The sequence below is a fragment of the Chenopodium album genome, chromosome 27, assembly GCF_948465745.1.
Source record: "Chenopodium album chromosome 27, dcCheAlbu1.1, whole genome shotgun sequence".
In the NCBI taxonomy this organism is placed as follows: domain Eukaryota; kingdom Viridiplantae; phylum Streptophyta; class Magnoliopsida; order Caryophyllales; family Amaranthaceae; genus Chenopodium; species Chenopodium album.
The window spans coordinates 20,803,871-20,817,500 of record NC_137860.1 but is presented as its reverse complement, the minus strand read 5'-3'; the positions used below and the strand labels follow the sequence as shown (position 1 = coordinate 20,817,500).

At 37.6% G+C, this 13,630-nt stretch overlaps 1 protein-coding gene and 1 pseudogene across 1 annotated transcript; both read left to right on the top strand.

The window, feature by feature from the left end:
* The first annotated feature begins 1,990 nt into the window (after positions 1–1,990).
* On the top strand, positions 1,991–2,521 carry LOC145619759 (protein FAR-RED IMPAIRED RESPONSE 1 pseudogene; annotated as a pseudogene).
* Positions 2,522–8,698: 6,177 nt separating this feature from the next.
* On the top strand, positions 8,699–10,999 carry LOC145619758 (uncharacterized). Its single transcript, XM_081674455.1, has one exon. The coding sequence runs from the start codon at positions 8,699–8,701 to the stop codon at positions 10,997–10,999; it is 2,301 nt and encodes a 766-aa protein (XP_081530581.1).
* The last annotated feature ends 2,631 nt before the right edge of the window (positions 11,000–13,630 follow it).

Here is a 13,630-nt window from a genome sequence, read left to right as displayed (position 1 = left end):
TTTAATTTTTGGGTTTTTCGAAAAATGCCCAGAATTGGGGCTTCTTATGTGATGTATAATTGTTGAAATCGTTTGTCCCATATATATGATTGTGTGTTGAATTGTGAGCATTTTGATGACAAATGCATATATTTTGGTTGAGAAATGAGCAAGTTATGTTATACCCATGACCTTTTAGTACGAGCTCTTCAATGGAGGTTCTGCCATTGTTATACATATCATCAAACAAATTATACATATCCTCAAAAAATTTATACATATCCTCCATCAAATAATTTATATCCTCCAATCATTTGTACCTATCATCTATTGGTTGGATGATATCCTCTATTGGCTGGATGATATCCTTTATTGACTATATGATATCACTTATGATTGGAGGAAGTAGAAATGGAGGAAAGTTATGCATTTAGAAATGCATAACATTGGAAACGGGGTGGTTAAGTAACGGGAGGGGCCCAAAAAAGCATTACGGGTTCAGAAGAAAAGTGGAAAAAAAGGAGAATTGGAGGTATTTGTTAAAAGCATATTATACTTTTATACGTATACGAAAAACACTTTTTGACTCTCCTTATGACTTCCTCACACTTTGGTTTTGTTCTTCGTTCCCCTGGTTTGACTTCCCATACTTTCCCCCCTCAATTCCTTCAAAATTTGAGATTGAAATTCTTTATGAGTCCAAATGGCAAGGAAGATGTTAATATTGGATGATCCATTTTTACAAAATTGTATAGAGGTTGAATGTGGTTCAGGACAATGGGCAGCAGGGGAGAACGTTTTCGTTGCGGAGGAAGTCGAAGGTATTCCAGAAGAGGGAGTCGGTGATGTCGGAAATTTAGAGGAGGAAGTTGTTATTGTCGGTGGTTTAGAGGAGCAAGACTGTGCTGCCGAAGACGAAGCTCGTGCTGCTGCAATTGAAGACGAAGCTCGTGCTGCTGCAATTGAGGAATTGCTAAAAGAGGTAACTTTTTCGATTGTTTTGTTATTATGTCGGTCGTTAGTATATCTATTTTGCTTTGTTGAGCTGTGTATTTGTTGTGTGCGTTAAATATAAAATCTGTCGAGTTAGGGCTTGAAATTAAGGCTTGATTTTATGCACATTTGGGATTGATTTTACCGATGATTGTGTTTTAAGCATGGAATTCTGAATTGTGGTGTTTTCGATTGTTTGTTTATGGTGGATGGGTTATTTATTGATAGAATATTCTTATTAAATATTTGTTAAGAATCAATCTTTTTGGGAATGTAGGAGTTGGTTGTTGTGATTGAATCATCAGTATTTTATTAATCAATATTTTCTGTCATTTATTGCTGATATATAATAATCATGGCAGTAATTATTATATTCACTTCATTTAATTATTTTAATGAATATATGTTTTAATTATTTTAATGAATCTAGGTGAATGTTGGGGAAGAGTCCTATAAAACTCCTACTAAAGGAAAGTGTAGTGTGGCCATTAGTGTGGAGGTTGAAGAGTTTGCGAATGTGGAGGTTTCACTTCCCCCTCCCACTGTTGGAATGGTGTTTGATAGTTGGCAAAAAATTGATGAGTATTTCAGGAATTATGGTAAGCAGGAAGGTTTTGGAGTGGTCCGGTCGTGTGCAGCAACAATAGGGAAAGGAGCGAATGCAAAGGATAAGAGGAACGTGACATGGACTTGTGAATGCTACGGTTTTCCAGGAAGGAAGAGGAAGAAAACTGGGTCTACATTTGTGAGTGATTCTCAAATTTGTGAAGAAGTGTTGATAAAAAGGAAGAGCAAAAAAGTTGATTGTGCTGTACAATTGAATGCCACCGTGAATAAGGACGGTGACTGGTTAATTAAGAGGGTGCATCTTGAACATGCTAGTCACAACCCTACTCCAAGCAAGTCCAAAAACATTACAAAGTTTAGGAAAAAGTTCCTGAATGATAATCCCCACTAAGTGCAACAACTGTTGAATGATCGGAGAGCTGGTGTTCCAGTAGCTCAGATTTTTAACTGTATGGCTCGACAAAGAAATGGTAGGGACAACATGCAATTCACACAGCAAGATCTTCACGAAGAAGTGGCAAAAAAAAGAAAGGAGCAGTTTGAGGAGGGCGATACAAAGGCCATGTTTGCTTACTTTAAGAGAATGTTAGATGATAATTCTAATTTTTTCCACACGTATCGTGTTGATGAGTTTGGGCGTCTACAAGATGTACTTTGGGTAGATGCAAGGAGTCGGGTTGCCTACGAGGAATTTGGCGACGTAGTGGTTTTTGATTCCACATACCTTACGAACGAATACAAGTTACCATGTTGTAACTTTGTTGGGGTCAATCACCATGGGCAAACAATTTTGTTTGGATGTGCACTGGTATCCCGTGAGACATCAGAAACTTTTGAGTGGGTTTTCTCAAACTGGCTGCGGTGTATGGGGGAGAAAAAGCCCATTGGTATTCCCACTGATCAAGACCCGGCAATGAGGAAAACGTTGAAGGTCACCATGAAGGAAAGCACTCACCGATGGTGCATCTGGCACATTACTTAGAAATTTGGCAAGAAATTGGGCAAGCTCCCTAATTATCCAGCTATGCATGAGGACCTGGAGAATGCAATTTATGACAGTCTAGATTCTGAAGAGTTTGAGAGTAATTGGCAAGCAGTGATCAAGAAACATGAATTAGAATCTGATGAATGGCTAACAGGTTTGATCCTGTTTTTGTATTAAAGTCATTGAATATTTAACTGGATATGTATTGCTGTGTAATCTATGTCCTGTCTTTTGTTTTGGCTATTATTAGATGACCCTTTTATTTGTAGGGATGAAGTTTTCTTTAAAGGGTTTTTTATGGAGACCTTTTAATGGCTTTTGTGTGTTGTTGTTTGCTGTGTTATTGTATATGTTTTCTGTTACGGCTGTACCTTTTTTGGTTTGTGGTTTGTTGTGTCTGTGATCTGTTCTGTTCTGTTGTGTTTGTGGGTTGTGTCCAATTTGGAGGACCTTCTGGTTTGAACAAGGCCCTACATACATTGTGATTAATTATAGTAAAATGTAATGGACAGGGTTGTGTGAGGAGCGTCAGATGTGGGTTCCTGTATATCTGAAGCACTTGTTTTGGGCTGGCATGAAAACAACGCAGCGTGTTGAGAGTATTCATAGGTTTTTTGATGGATACCTGAGCAGGCACACATTGCTGTCTGAGTTTGTTGAGCGGTATGTCGATGCCTTGGAGGTTAGATCTACTAGTGAGAAAAGGGCTGATGACAATAATGAGAGGTATGTTCGACAAGCATATAGTGACTTTCCAGCAGAGTTGGTATTCCTGAAAGTGTACACGGATGCCAAATTCAAGGAGGTGCAAAGAGAGTGTAGTCGCGTAATGTATGTGAGTGAGATTCGTAGAAATAAACTTTCTGATAACTTGACTGAACACGTGGTTGAAGATCGAGTTTGGTATAAACCCAAAAACTCTAGGAAGGAGAAACCGTCGAAAAGGAAGGGGGAGTATAAGCTTCTGTATGATAGTTCAACTAAAGAAGTTTCGTGTGGCTGTAGACTGTTTGATTGTGCTGGCATTATCTGTCGCCATATGATAAAGGTGTACGAGATGAGCAATTGCTATGAAATCCCTGATAAATACATCTTAAGGAGGTGGAGGAAAGACGTCATAAGAAAGCACACACGGGTCAAGGTTTGTTACCATGACCCTAACAAAACAGCAGAGGTATGTAGGTTTGATAAAATGATGGTTAGGTTTGGTTCCTTGTGTTCCAAGGCCTCGGCATTTGTTGAATCTACTACACTGGTCATGCAAGCATTGCAGCTTCTAGAACTGCAAGTCGATGAGAAGATTGCAGTGGTAAGTAAGAAGGGGTTAGTTGGTACACCCTCGTCTGTTTGCAGGGAAAAAGGAAATGATACTACACCTTCGACGCAAAGACAAGGTAGTTGTGATCCCCAAAATGAGGAAGATCCTCCGGTAATACCTAAAGATCCTCCACTACCTAAGAGGCCTGCTCATCGCACCACTGATTCAAGGTATAAGTCGTGCCTTGAGAAACCAAGAAAGAAAGCCAAAAAGTGTAAGACCACGGAAGCAAAAAAGAAAGCAGATGCACAGGTACCCTTTACTCCCAGTTCAGCAACCACGCTTCAGGTAAATTGTTTTGACTTTGTTGTTATTATTTTTCCATGTTTTTGGAATTACAAATAATGCTTTAATTATGCCATGATATGTATGCAGGCAACTCAGTCGAATATGTTTCCACACCACCCTCATTATCAATACAGCCCCCATTCTACTGGAGGTATTCAAATGGTGGATATGGATGGTTCAATTCGGTACTTTACCTCTGTTGGTGGCGGTGTTCAGCAATTTCATGGTTCCCAGATTTCTTCCCAGGGTGCCTACTTTCCTTATGCTAATTTTTCAGTTGCCAATGCTCCTTATCCGATCCCCGTCTGTGGGTGGAGAAGCCCCATGTCCCCTGCATCAGCTGCATCCAGGCAAGGAGGGTTCGTTCCAATACTGCCACGTCCTAGGCCTCCCGCTAATCCACCACCAACTCCTGGTGCATCACGTAGGAGTTAGATTCAGTTGTTTGTATGCATGAGAATGCCATACTTAATCTGACCAAATTTGGGCCTTTATTTTTGATACTGAACTCCTTGTAAAATGTTTGAATCATATTTGGGCCTACACCTTTTTGACACTGACAAATTTAATCAATTTTGTGGCTTCCCTTTTGGTTTATAAATGAATGTGATGTACTACTTAGTGTTAATTGAATTTGATTAACAAATTTAACCAAATTTGGGCCTTCCTTTTGGTTTATAAATGAATGTGATGTACTACTTAGTTTTAATTGAATTTGATAAACAATTTTAACCAAATTTGGGCCTTCCTTTTTGTTTCTAAAATAATGTGATGTACTACTTAGTTTTAATTCAATTTGATAAACAAATTTAAACAAATTTGGGCCTAGGGCCTTCCTTTTCTAAATGAACATTTGATAGTCTTTTACATCAAAGCATGACAGATCACAGAAAATTGGGTTCTAGTGGATATCAAAGGGTACCACCGAAAGAGTTACATGATACCACTTAAAGAGCAGGTACTATTTGATTTAAGTGACAAGGATGTGAAGTAGTAGACATCAAAGGATAAGTAGAAAGGGAGGGAATAAGTAGAAAGCTAATGTTAAAGATATTTTTGTCGCCGATTCCTAATGTGTTGTTTGTTTCGTGTTTTTTTGACTCCCTTTCATTTTCTTCCCTGCGATATTGTTTAATGCTCCTATTGGTAATGATGTTGCAATGTGTATTGGTTTTCGTAACATAATTATGAATGCGTTGTTTTTTCATTTTATGTACACGACCAATTCATTTTTCGTAAGACTATTGTATTGCAATTGTATATTTGACAAAAATGGCCAACTACAATACTAGGGTACCACCATACGGGTAAAGGGTACCATCTAATATTATCTTACACCTACTATCTATACCAAAGGCAACACTGACATAACTTCTTCTAGGGTACCATCTTCGTACCGAAGGGTACCATTAAGGTACTATACTAGCTACTTTGTGGACTTAATTGAACTAAACCAAATTAAATTGGATAAAATGATAATCTTACTAATCAAGCCCTCTATGACTCAAAATACACATGTACCTTCATTGTGTTTGATTTAAGTTAAGGAACCCTTCATTTTTTATTGCACATTAAGAGGTTACCATCACTACTAGAAAAATATTTATTTGCTGCTATTAATTTGCTGCATTTTTGTTAAAACGCTGCAAATTAAAATGGGTTTTAAATGTACATACTACAAAACTATTAATTTGCAGGGGTTTTTTATAGAATACGCAGCAAATCAATATTTTCCCCCTTACACTAAACCCTCTCATCCTTACCCGCCCTAACCCCCTAATTCATTTCACTTCTCCCTCCCTCTTTCAACATTTTGCTTAGCTTCTTCTATGAAAAAAAGCGTTCTTGCTTCAAACTCCACCACCACACTCTCCACCACCTCACTTTCCACAACCATCGCCGACCGTTCCTCCGCCTCAGTTTCTACAAACGGCCGCCGCAACCTCACCATCGAAGTGCAGGACGAAACCCTAAACAGGTAAATACTTTTTATTTATTTTTTTTTTTTTTGTAAATCAACGAGTATCAATTTGAGTTACTCGTAATATTCATCGACTGTCAATTTCACAATCGTTGGGTTTATTGAAGCTAGAAAAAACGGCTCATTGAAGCAAAAAAAAAGTCTAATTTTGGGTTTATTTTTTCGTGAATTGGCTTTCTACCTTGTTCCAAATTTTAATTTTATCAACTTGCTGCTTCCGGGTTGTTCAGATTTGTGGTAAATTTGCTCATTGAAGCTTATACTAGGTTCGACGGCTACAGCAACGGGAACCGGATTGTCTTCTCCGCCACTGACCACAGCTGTATCTGGGGCAGGGCAACCGTATCTGGCCCCAAATCAAAAGCCCAGTTTTTCGTTAAACTGAAAAGGCCTAATTGGAAAGCTCGCTTTGAAATGGCACCCGGACAAGCACAAGGACGATAGTGCTGTTACTGCCAAATTTCAAGATATTAACGAAGCTTACAGAGGTATTCTTTATGCTAATTACTTTAAACTAGCAAAGTAACAAGGTACTTGGAATTGAACATTTGAACCCACCAAGCTATTTATGCACTTGACCGTGACATTATCCCAATCATACTTTTTATGGGGAGGTGTATCCCTTATTCATTAATTATTTGATTCTCTTATAGTGCAACTTTTTTATGTTCTTTGAAGATAATTCATTTGCAATTAAGTTTGGCTGGGAAAAGCTGCATTCTGTTATTATTATGTGATTTTATTGTCACTGGTAACTTCATATTTTTTTTTTTTGGGTTTGAAAGAAGTAGTAACTTCATTTTATTGATATCATTGACTATTATTTTTTGTTATTTTCGTGCGAAGAGGAAAAATTTCCTCCAATCAATGCAGATTGAGTATTTTTCAGATTGTGATCATTCACTACTCCTTTCAAAACCAGTGACTGCTCTTGTTTGCTGTATTTTGGTCATTCTGTGGTTGTGCTTTTTTGAAACAATGCGTCCTGCTACTTCTTTCTAAAGTTCTTGAACTCGTGGTCATGATTGAGTATTTTTCACTGGCATCTCACGAATTCCAGGAAATTTTTCTCGATTAATTTTCCATCCTGCTTTCTAAATGTAATTTGAGTATGTTGGCTTTCTGCTAGATTCTCAATTCTCACGCTTTCTTTTGTTCATCTGCTTTGATTTGTCAGTTTTGAGTGATCCTACAAAAAGAAAAGGCCTAATTAATTAAGGTATAAAAATTAATTCCCTGTTTTAATGAATAAATGGATTAAGTGGTTCATTGGTAAGAGCTGTTTGTACTTCCTAGAATTTAATAGCGCTGTCTCCGTTCGATACTAATTAGCTAACTATTTTTGGCTTTCATATCTTCTCACACTATATTTTTGAGCATTTATGCGTATGATACTTTCGTAATTTATATGACTTGAGCATTTATAAGTATGATAGATTGATAGTATATTAGACTGATAGTATGATACATTATACGGAGTATTTTTTAGCATTACTAAGTTATGATTTTTTTTTTAATTTTTTTGGCTAAAAAGTTTTTAATATTAGCTTGTTCATGGTTTTAATTTTTGTCGATTTGCTGCTTATGTGAATTTGGTAATTTTTTGTTAGACAATTTTGATACCCATTTAAATCTGTTGATTCAATGAACTGGGTTTGCGTGTGATTTTAGATTTGTTTAGTGAACTGTTGCATTGGTGATTGAGAATATAAGGAATCCATTTTATTGTTCCATTGATTTCATGAATTGAGTTTGATTATAATTAGGATGTATCTGGTGTATGTATTATAATAATGTATGAATAATGAAAGAGGGAAAAGAGTAAAGTCATTGCCTTCAAGGTCAGAATATTAGGCAGAATATTTATTTTAAATGATGATTTAGTGTAATTGGTTACATTTTTATGCTAATGCATTTTTTCACTAGGAAGTTTGTTCAACAAATGAGAAGTGAAGGCCAATCATCTGATCACTTTTGTCCTTGTTAGCTTGGCACCAACTACCTTTAATTGTGACTCTGGTACATTATCTTTCCTTTCATATTTTTCTTTATAGGTTTGTATTGGTCATGCGCATATTTATTATAATTCTTGGTGAGCTACTATTTCTATGACATGGTTATTGCAAGTGGCTATGTATTATGTATTAATTATATATATGCTTCTAAAAAATAAATGTTATGTTTGGTAAAAATTGCATAAGCTTATATGTCCATTGAAACTTACTTGTGGTTATGTTTGAAATATGATGAATTTGTTCCCATGTTTTAACATATTACTTCTACAAAAATATTGTGTTTGTAGTGGTTGGACTGTAGAAATGGATCGAAGTTGGATGTATGGTCCACGAAATTCGATCGAGTTCTTGAGTGGGGTAGAGGAATTTTGCAAATGTGCTTTAGATCATCAATCTAGCATAGAGGATGATGAATTTTATTGTCCTTGCGTCGATTGCCAAAATGTTGAAAAGGTGCAAATATCACCACACTTAGGGACCATATTATTCGACGTGGATTTCGGAAACAATATCATGATTGGTTGTGGCACGGTGAGAGTGGAGTGTTCAGGGGAAATTCTACATTACATTCAATGCATGAGAGATATGTGCAATCTAATGCCGAACTGGAACTAGAACTTGAACATCCACATGTTCATGATGATGAGATTGTTGGGGTACGAGATAATGGGTCTGAACTAGATGAGGATAATGACTTTGATGAGGTTTATGTTGATGAGGAGTATGACATTGAGGAAGACAATATAGAAGAAATGATAAAGGGGGCACAACATGAATTTGATGAACGACCTCATTTATTTGAGAAATTGTCTGAAGCAGCTGAGAAGCAATTATACCCTGGATGTACAGCATATAGCAAGTTATCCGCCGTGCTAACCTTATTCAACTTGAAATCAAAGCATGGTTGGTCTGACACAAGCTTTACATCCTTGCTGGAAGCGATGCAAGATATGCTTCCGAAGGGTCATGAATTGCCTAAGTCGACCTACTATGCCAAGAAGTTGATGTGCCCATTTGGTTTGGAGTATGAGAAAATAGATGCTTGTCCGAATGATTGTGTATTGTATCGAAACGAATTTGCACATTTGGATAATTGTCCTCGGTGCCATAAGTCTCGTTACAAGTTGCCCGATGGAGTTCAATCCGGGGAGGGAAGTAAAGGCCCTTCTGCTAAAGTGCTTTGGTATATGCCTATAATGCCAAGGTTTCGGCGATTGTTTTCAATAAAGAATGATGCAAAAAATTTAAGGTGGCATGCTGATCGTAGGAAGAAAGATGGACTTCTAAGACACCCGGCAGATTCTCCACAATGGGCTCTTATTGATAATCAATTTCCAGAATTTGGCAAAGAAGAAAGGAATCTTAGGCTTGCCCTATGTACGGATGGAATGAATCCATTTGGTAGTTTGAGCACACAACACAGCACATGGCCAGTTCTCTTGGTTATTTATAACCTTCCTCCTTGGTTGTGTATGAAGCGGAAATATATGATGATGCCGTTGCTGATATCAGGTCCCAAGCATCCCGGAAACGATATTGATGTCTACCTTGCTCCACTCATCGATGATTTGAAAAAAATGTGGGACGAAGGAATCTCGGTTTTTGATGCTCATTGTAATGAATCTTTTACCTTGCGAGCTATGCTCTTTTGTACAATCAATGACTTTCCAGCTTATGGTAATCTATCAGGGTATAAGATCAAGGGAAAGAAGGCATGTCCAATATGTGAAGACAATACAGAATCTACCTATTTGCCAAATTCTGGGAAGTATGTATATAGAGCTACTCGAAAGTTCCTAGATAGGATGCATCCTTACCGAAAGAAAAAAGCTGCATTTAATGGTAAGGTAGAAGAGGGGATAGCTCGTAGGCCATTATTGGGAACAGAAGTTTATGATCGAGTTAGAGGCATTGAAACGGTGTTTGGGAAACCGAATAAAGCCACCGATCCCGAGGTCATTTGGAAGAAGGAGTTAGTGTTTTGGAAGCTTGAATATTGGCAACATTTACCTGTTAGACATTGTTTGGATGTCATGCATATAGAAAAGAATGTGTGTGATGCCATCCTCGGTACATTGTTTAACATTCCAAACAAGACAAAAGATGGGGTAAAGGTTCGCAAAGATATGATGGAAATGAAGATTCGACAAGAGTTATGGCCCGTGATTAAGGAAAATGCAAGGAAAGGAAAGGGCACCTCATCGTATTTGCCTCCCGCTTGTTATACATTGTCTCGAGAGGAGAAGAGGAAATTCTGTGAATGCATTTATGACATAAAGTTTCCTAGTGGATATTCATCCAACATTAAAAGACTCATCTCTAAGACCGACTTGAAATTGGTTGGCATGAAATCCCATGATTGTCATGTCATGATGCAAGTGTTCTTGCCGATTGCTATTCGTGGGATATTGCCTAAGCATGTTAGAGATGCCATCACGAGACTTTGTTCATTTTTCAATACTATATGCAATAAGGTACTTGATCCGAAAAAGTTAGATAGTTTGCAATCAGAGGTCATCGTAACATTGTGTCAATTTGAAATGTATTTCCCGCCTTCCTTCTTTGACATAATGGTTCATTTGGTCATTCATCTAGTTCGAGAGATTAATCTTTGTGGTCCGGTCTTTATGAGATGGGCTTACCCATTTGAAAGACATATGGGATCCATGCAACATAAGGTGAGGAATCCAGCTCGACCGGAAGCTTGTATTGTTCAAGGGACGGTGGCAGAGGAGGTTGGTAACTTCATTGCTGAGTTTGTGTCCAGAGCACAACCTATTGGACTCCCAAAATCTCGACATGAAGGGAGGCTTGATGGTAAGGGTACAGTTGGCGGTAAAGATATATTCGCCCCTCCAGACAAGTATATGTAAGCTCATCTCTTTGTATTACATCATGTTATGGAGGTTCATCCTTACCTTGACAAGCATATGAGTGAGTTGAGATCAAAAAATCCTTCCAAAGGTGAAAGGGCCCTGATGTTAGAACATAATCGCCTTTTTGTTGATTGGTTTCGTGATGAAGTGATGCATGAGTTGTCTGAAACAGGAAACATCGTCTCTGAAACGATCAAATGGTTAGCATATGGTCCTCAAGAAACTATACGCTCTTATGAAGGGTATGACATCAATGGATATAGTTTCTATACTGAACGCCAAGATAAAAAGTCAAAGACCGTGCAAAATAGTGGCGTTACGGTTGTTGCTTCTTCTAGAGAATTTTCAAGTGCCAAGGATAAGTCCCCAATTGATGCGACCTTATCATACTATGGAGTAATCCAGGAAATTTGGGAGCTTGATTACACAGAATTCAAAGTTCCACTATTTCAATGCAAGTGGTCTGATAAAGGGCGACGTGGTGTGAAAAAGGATGGACCATTCAATTACACTTTAGTGAACAAGAGTCGTTTCCGTGACACTGCAGAGCCATTTATATTAGCATCACAAGCTAAACAAGTGTTCTACGTAAGGGACATCGTTGACAATGAATGGTATGTTGTTGTTCAAGGGAAGAGATACATTCTTGGGATAGGTGATGTAGATGATGAAGAAGAGTATGATAAGTTTGATGACACGCCACCATTCTCAATTCCAGATTGTCATGTACCAGAAGGACTAGATGTTGACACTAATTATATGCGCGTAGATCACCCAGAAGGCATTACTGTCGAAGAACCTTAATGATCAGTTTCTGTTGATCATAGAGCATTATTACTTCAGTTGCTATTTTGTGTATTTTAGTGTCAGTGATAGTTCTTAATGTTTCTGTAATGTAGTTATTAAGTACTTCAGATGCTATTTTGTGTATTTTAGTGTCGCTGACAGTTCTGCTTGTTTCTGTATTGTAGTTATTGTGTACTTCAGCTACTATGTATTTCAAATTGGTCTAGCAAACCTCTGCATTTGGATTATCTTACCTCTCTGCCAGTTTTAGTGCTTTTTTTAAAAAAATTGTATTCAAACACTAATCCTGATGAGTTAGTTTCAAGCACAAAATATGAATTTCACATCATATGTCTGACAGTAACATGGAATTGGAGGCTAATCTCAGCCACATACAATTCCTCAAAAATAACTTCTTTTGTATTTCCAGTTTCTTACCTATGATGTTGTGAGGTGTTTCTGATTATTTTTGTACACTCGTAGGTTAAGGATCATGGCTTGTAATGCTGAATTTGATGGTGATATGGAAGCTGATGATGACGAAGAATTGTCTGATAAATCTGAGAGTGATCCCGAGTATGATGTTGAAGTAGAGGTTGATAAGGGTGAACCAGAGGACATTGCTAATGATGAATTAGAGCAAATGTTTGATAATTATGAAAGGATGGCTGATGCGGCTTCTGTGTCTGATGTCGTTATGACAATTGCAACACCTTCTACTGCTGCAAATATGACCCATCAAGCTGTGAAAAATGCTAAGAAAGGGATGTGTACAGGAAGAGGTCGTGGCACTGGTAAAGGAAGATGTCCGACTAGAGGTTTAAGAGTGAATGAACCCATGCACCTTGAATTTGATCGTTTTTTGCGTCCAACTGGGAAATGGAGGTTTAAGTATGGTCAGCAGCTTGGCTTGTGTATACGCAAGCTGAACATCCATTGGGAATGGGGTACTACTGTCAGTGAAGGTTTAAAGAATACTTTGTGGCAAGAGACACAGGTAACTCTAATTCAAAAGCTATCACCTTTTATTAACTAGTTATCTAAAATTTAATATTGTCACCTCTGAATTATGCAAATGGGGCTGCTGTTATACTGTAAATGTGAATAACTTAATGCAAATGATTAACTGATGTGTTTCTCCACTTATATTATTATTCCTAACAGGCCCAATTCCATATACCTGATGATCCAGAGATAAAAAAGGTGTTTTTAAGTGCAGTAGCTAAGAGATTTGGAGATTTTAAAGCTAAACTAGTGTCTGGCTGGATAATTTTCACGCGAAAAAAGTCCAAACAAGAGGAAGGTCGCGAGCCATACCAACTTTACAGACACATAAACGAAGGAGATTGGAAATTATTTAAAAAAACAAAGATGTCCGATACAGCAAAGGTAATATCATTATTTTAATTTATTGGCAATTTAATAAATAAAGTATTGAATTTAACCAAAACAAAATTCATGATTAGGCAAAGCGAGAGAAGGCCCAGAAGAGTGCGAGTATGAATATACATCATCATGGTATGGGGCAGAGAAACTACGAGGACAGCAGAAAGATTTGGATTGAGGAGGGTTTTTATCCGTCTCGCAAATCCACATCGTCGAAATCATGCAAGGAAAAAACCAAAGAAATTACCATTGAAATCAATCGAGGTGATGATTGGTTATGTGCAATGCATAGGAAGGACAAGGCAACTGGTAAAAGATACATCCCGAACTCCAAAACTAAGGAAGTGGCTGATGCATATGTAAGTATAATTTTTACGTAATACTAAATGCAAGATCATTGTTCATGTTAAATTTTACTATGCTATAGACTAAGGAATCTTGCTGTAAATTAATAGA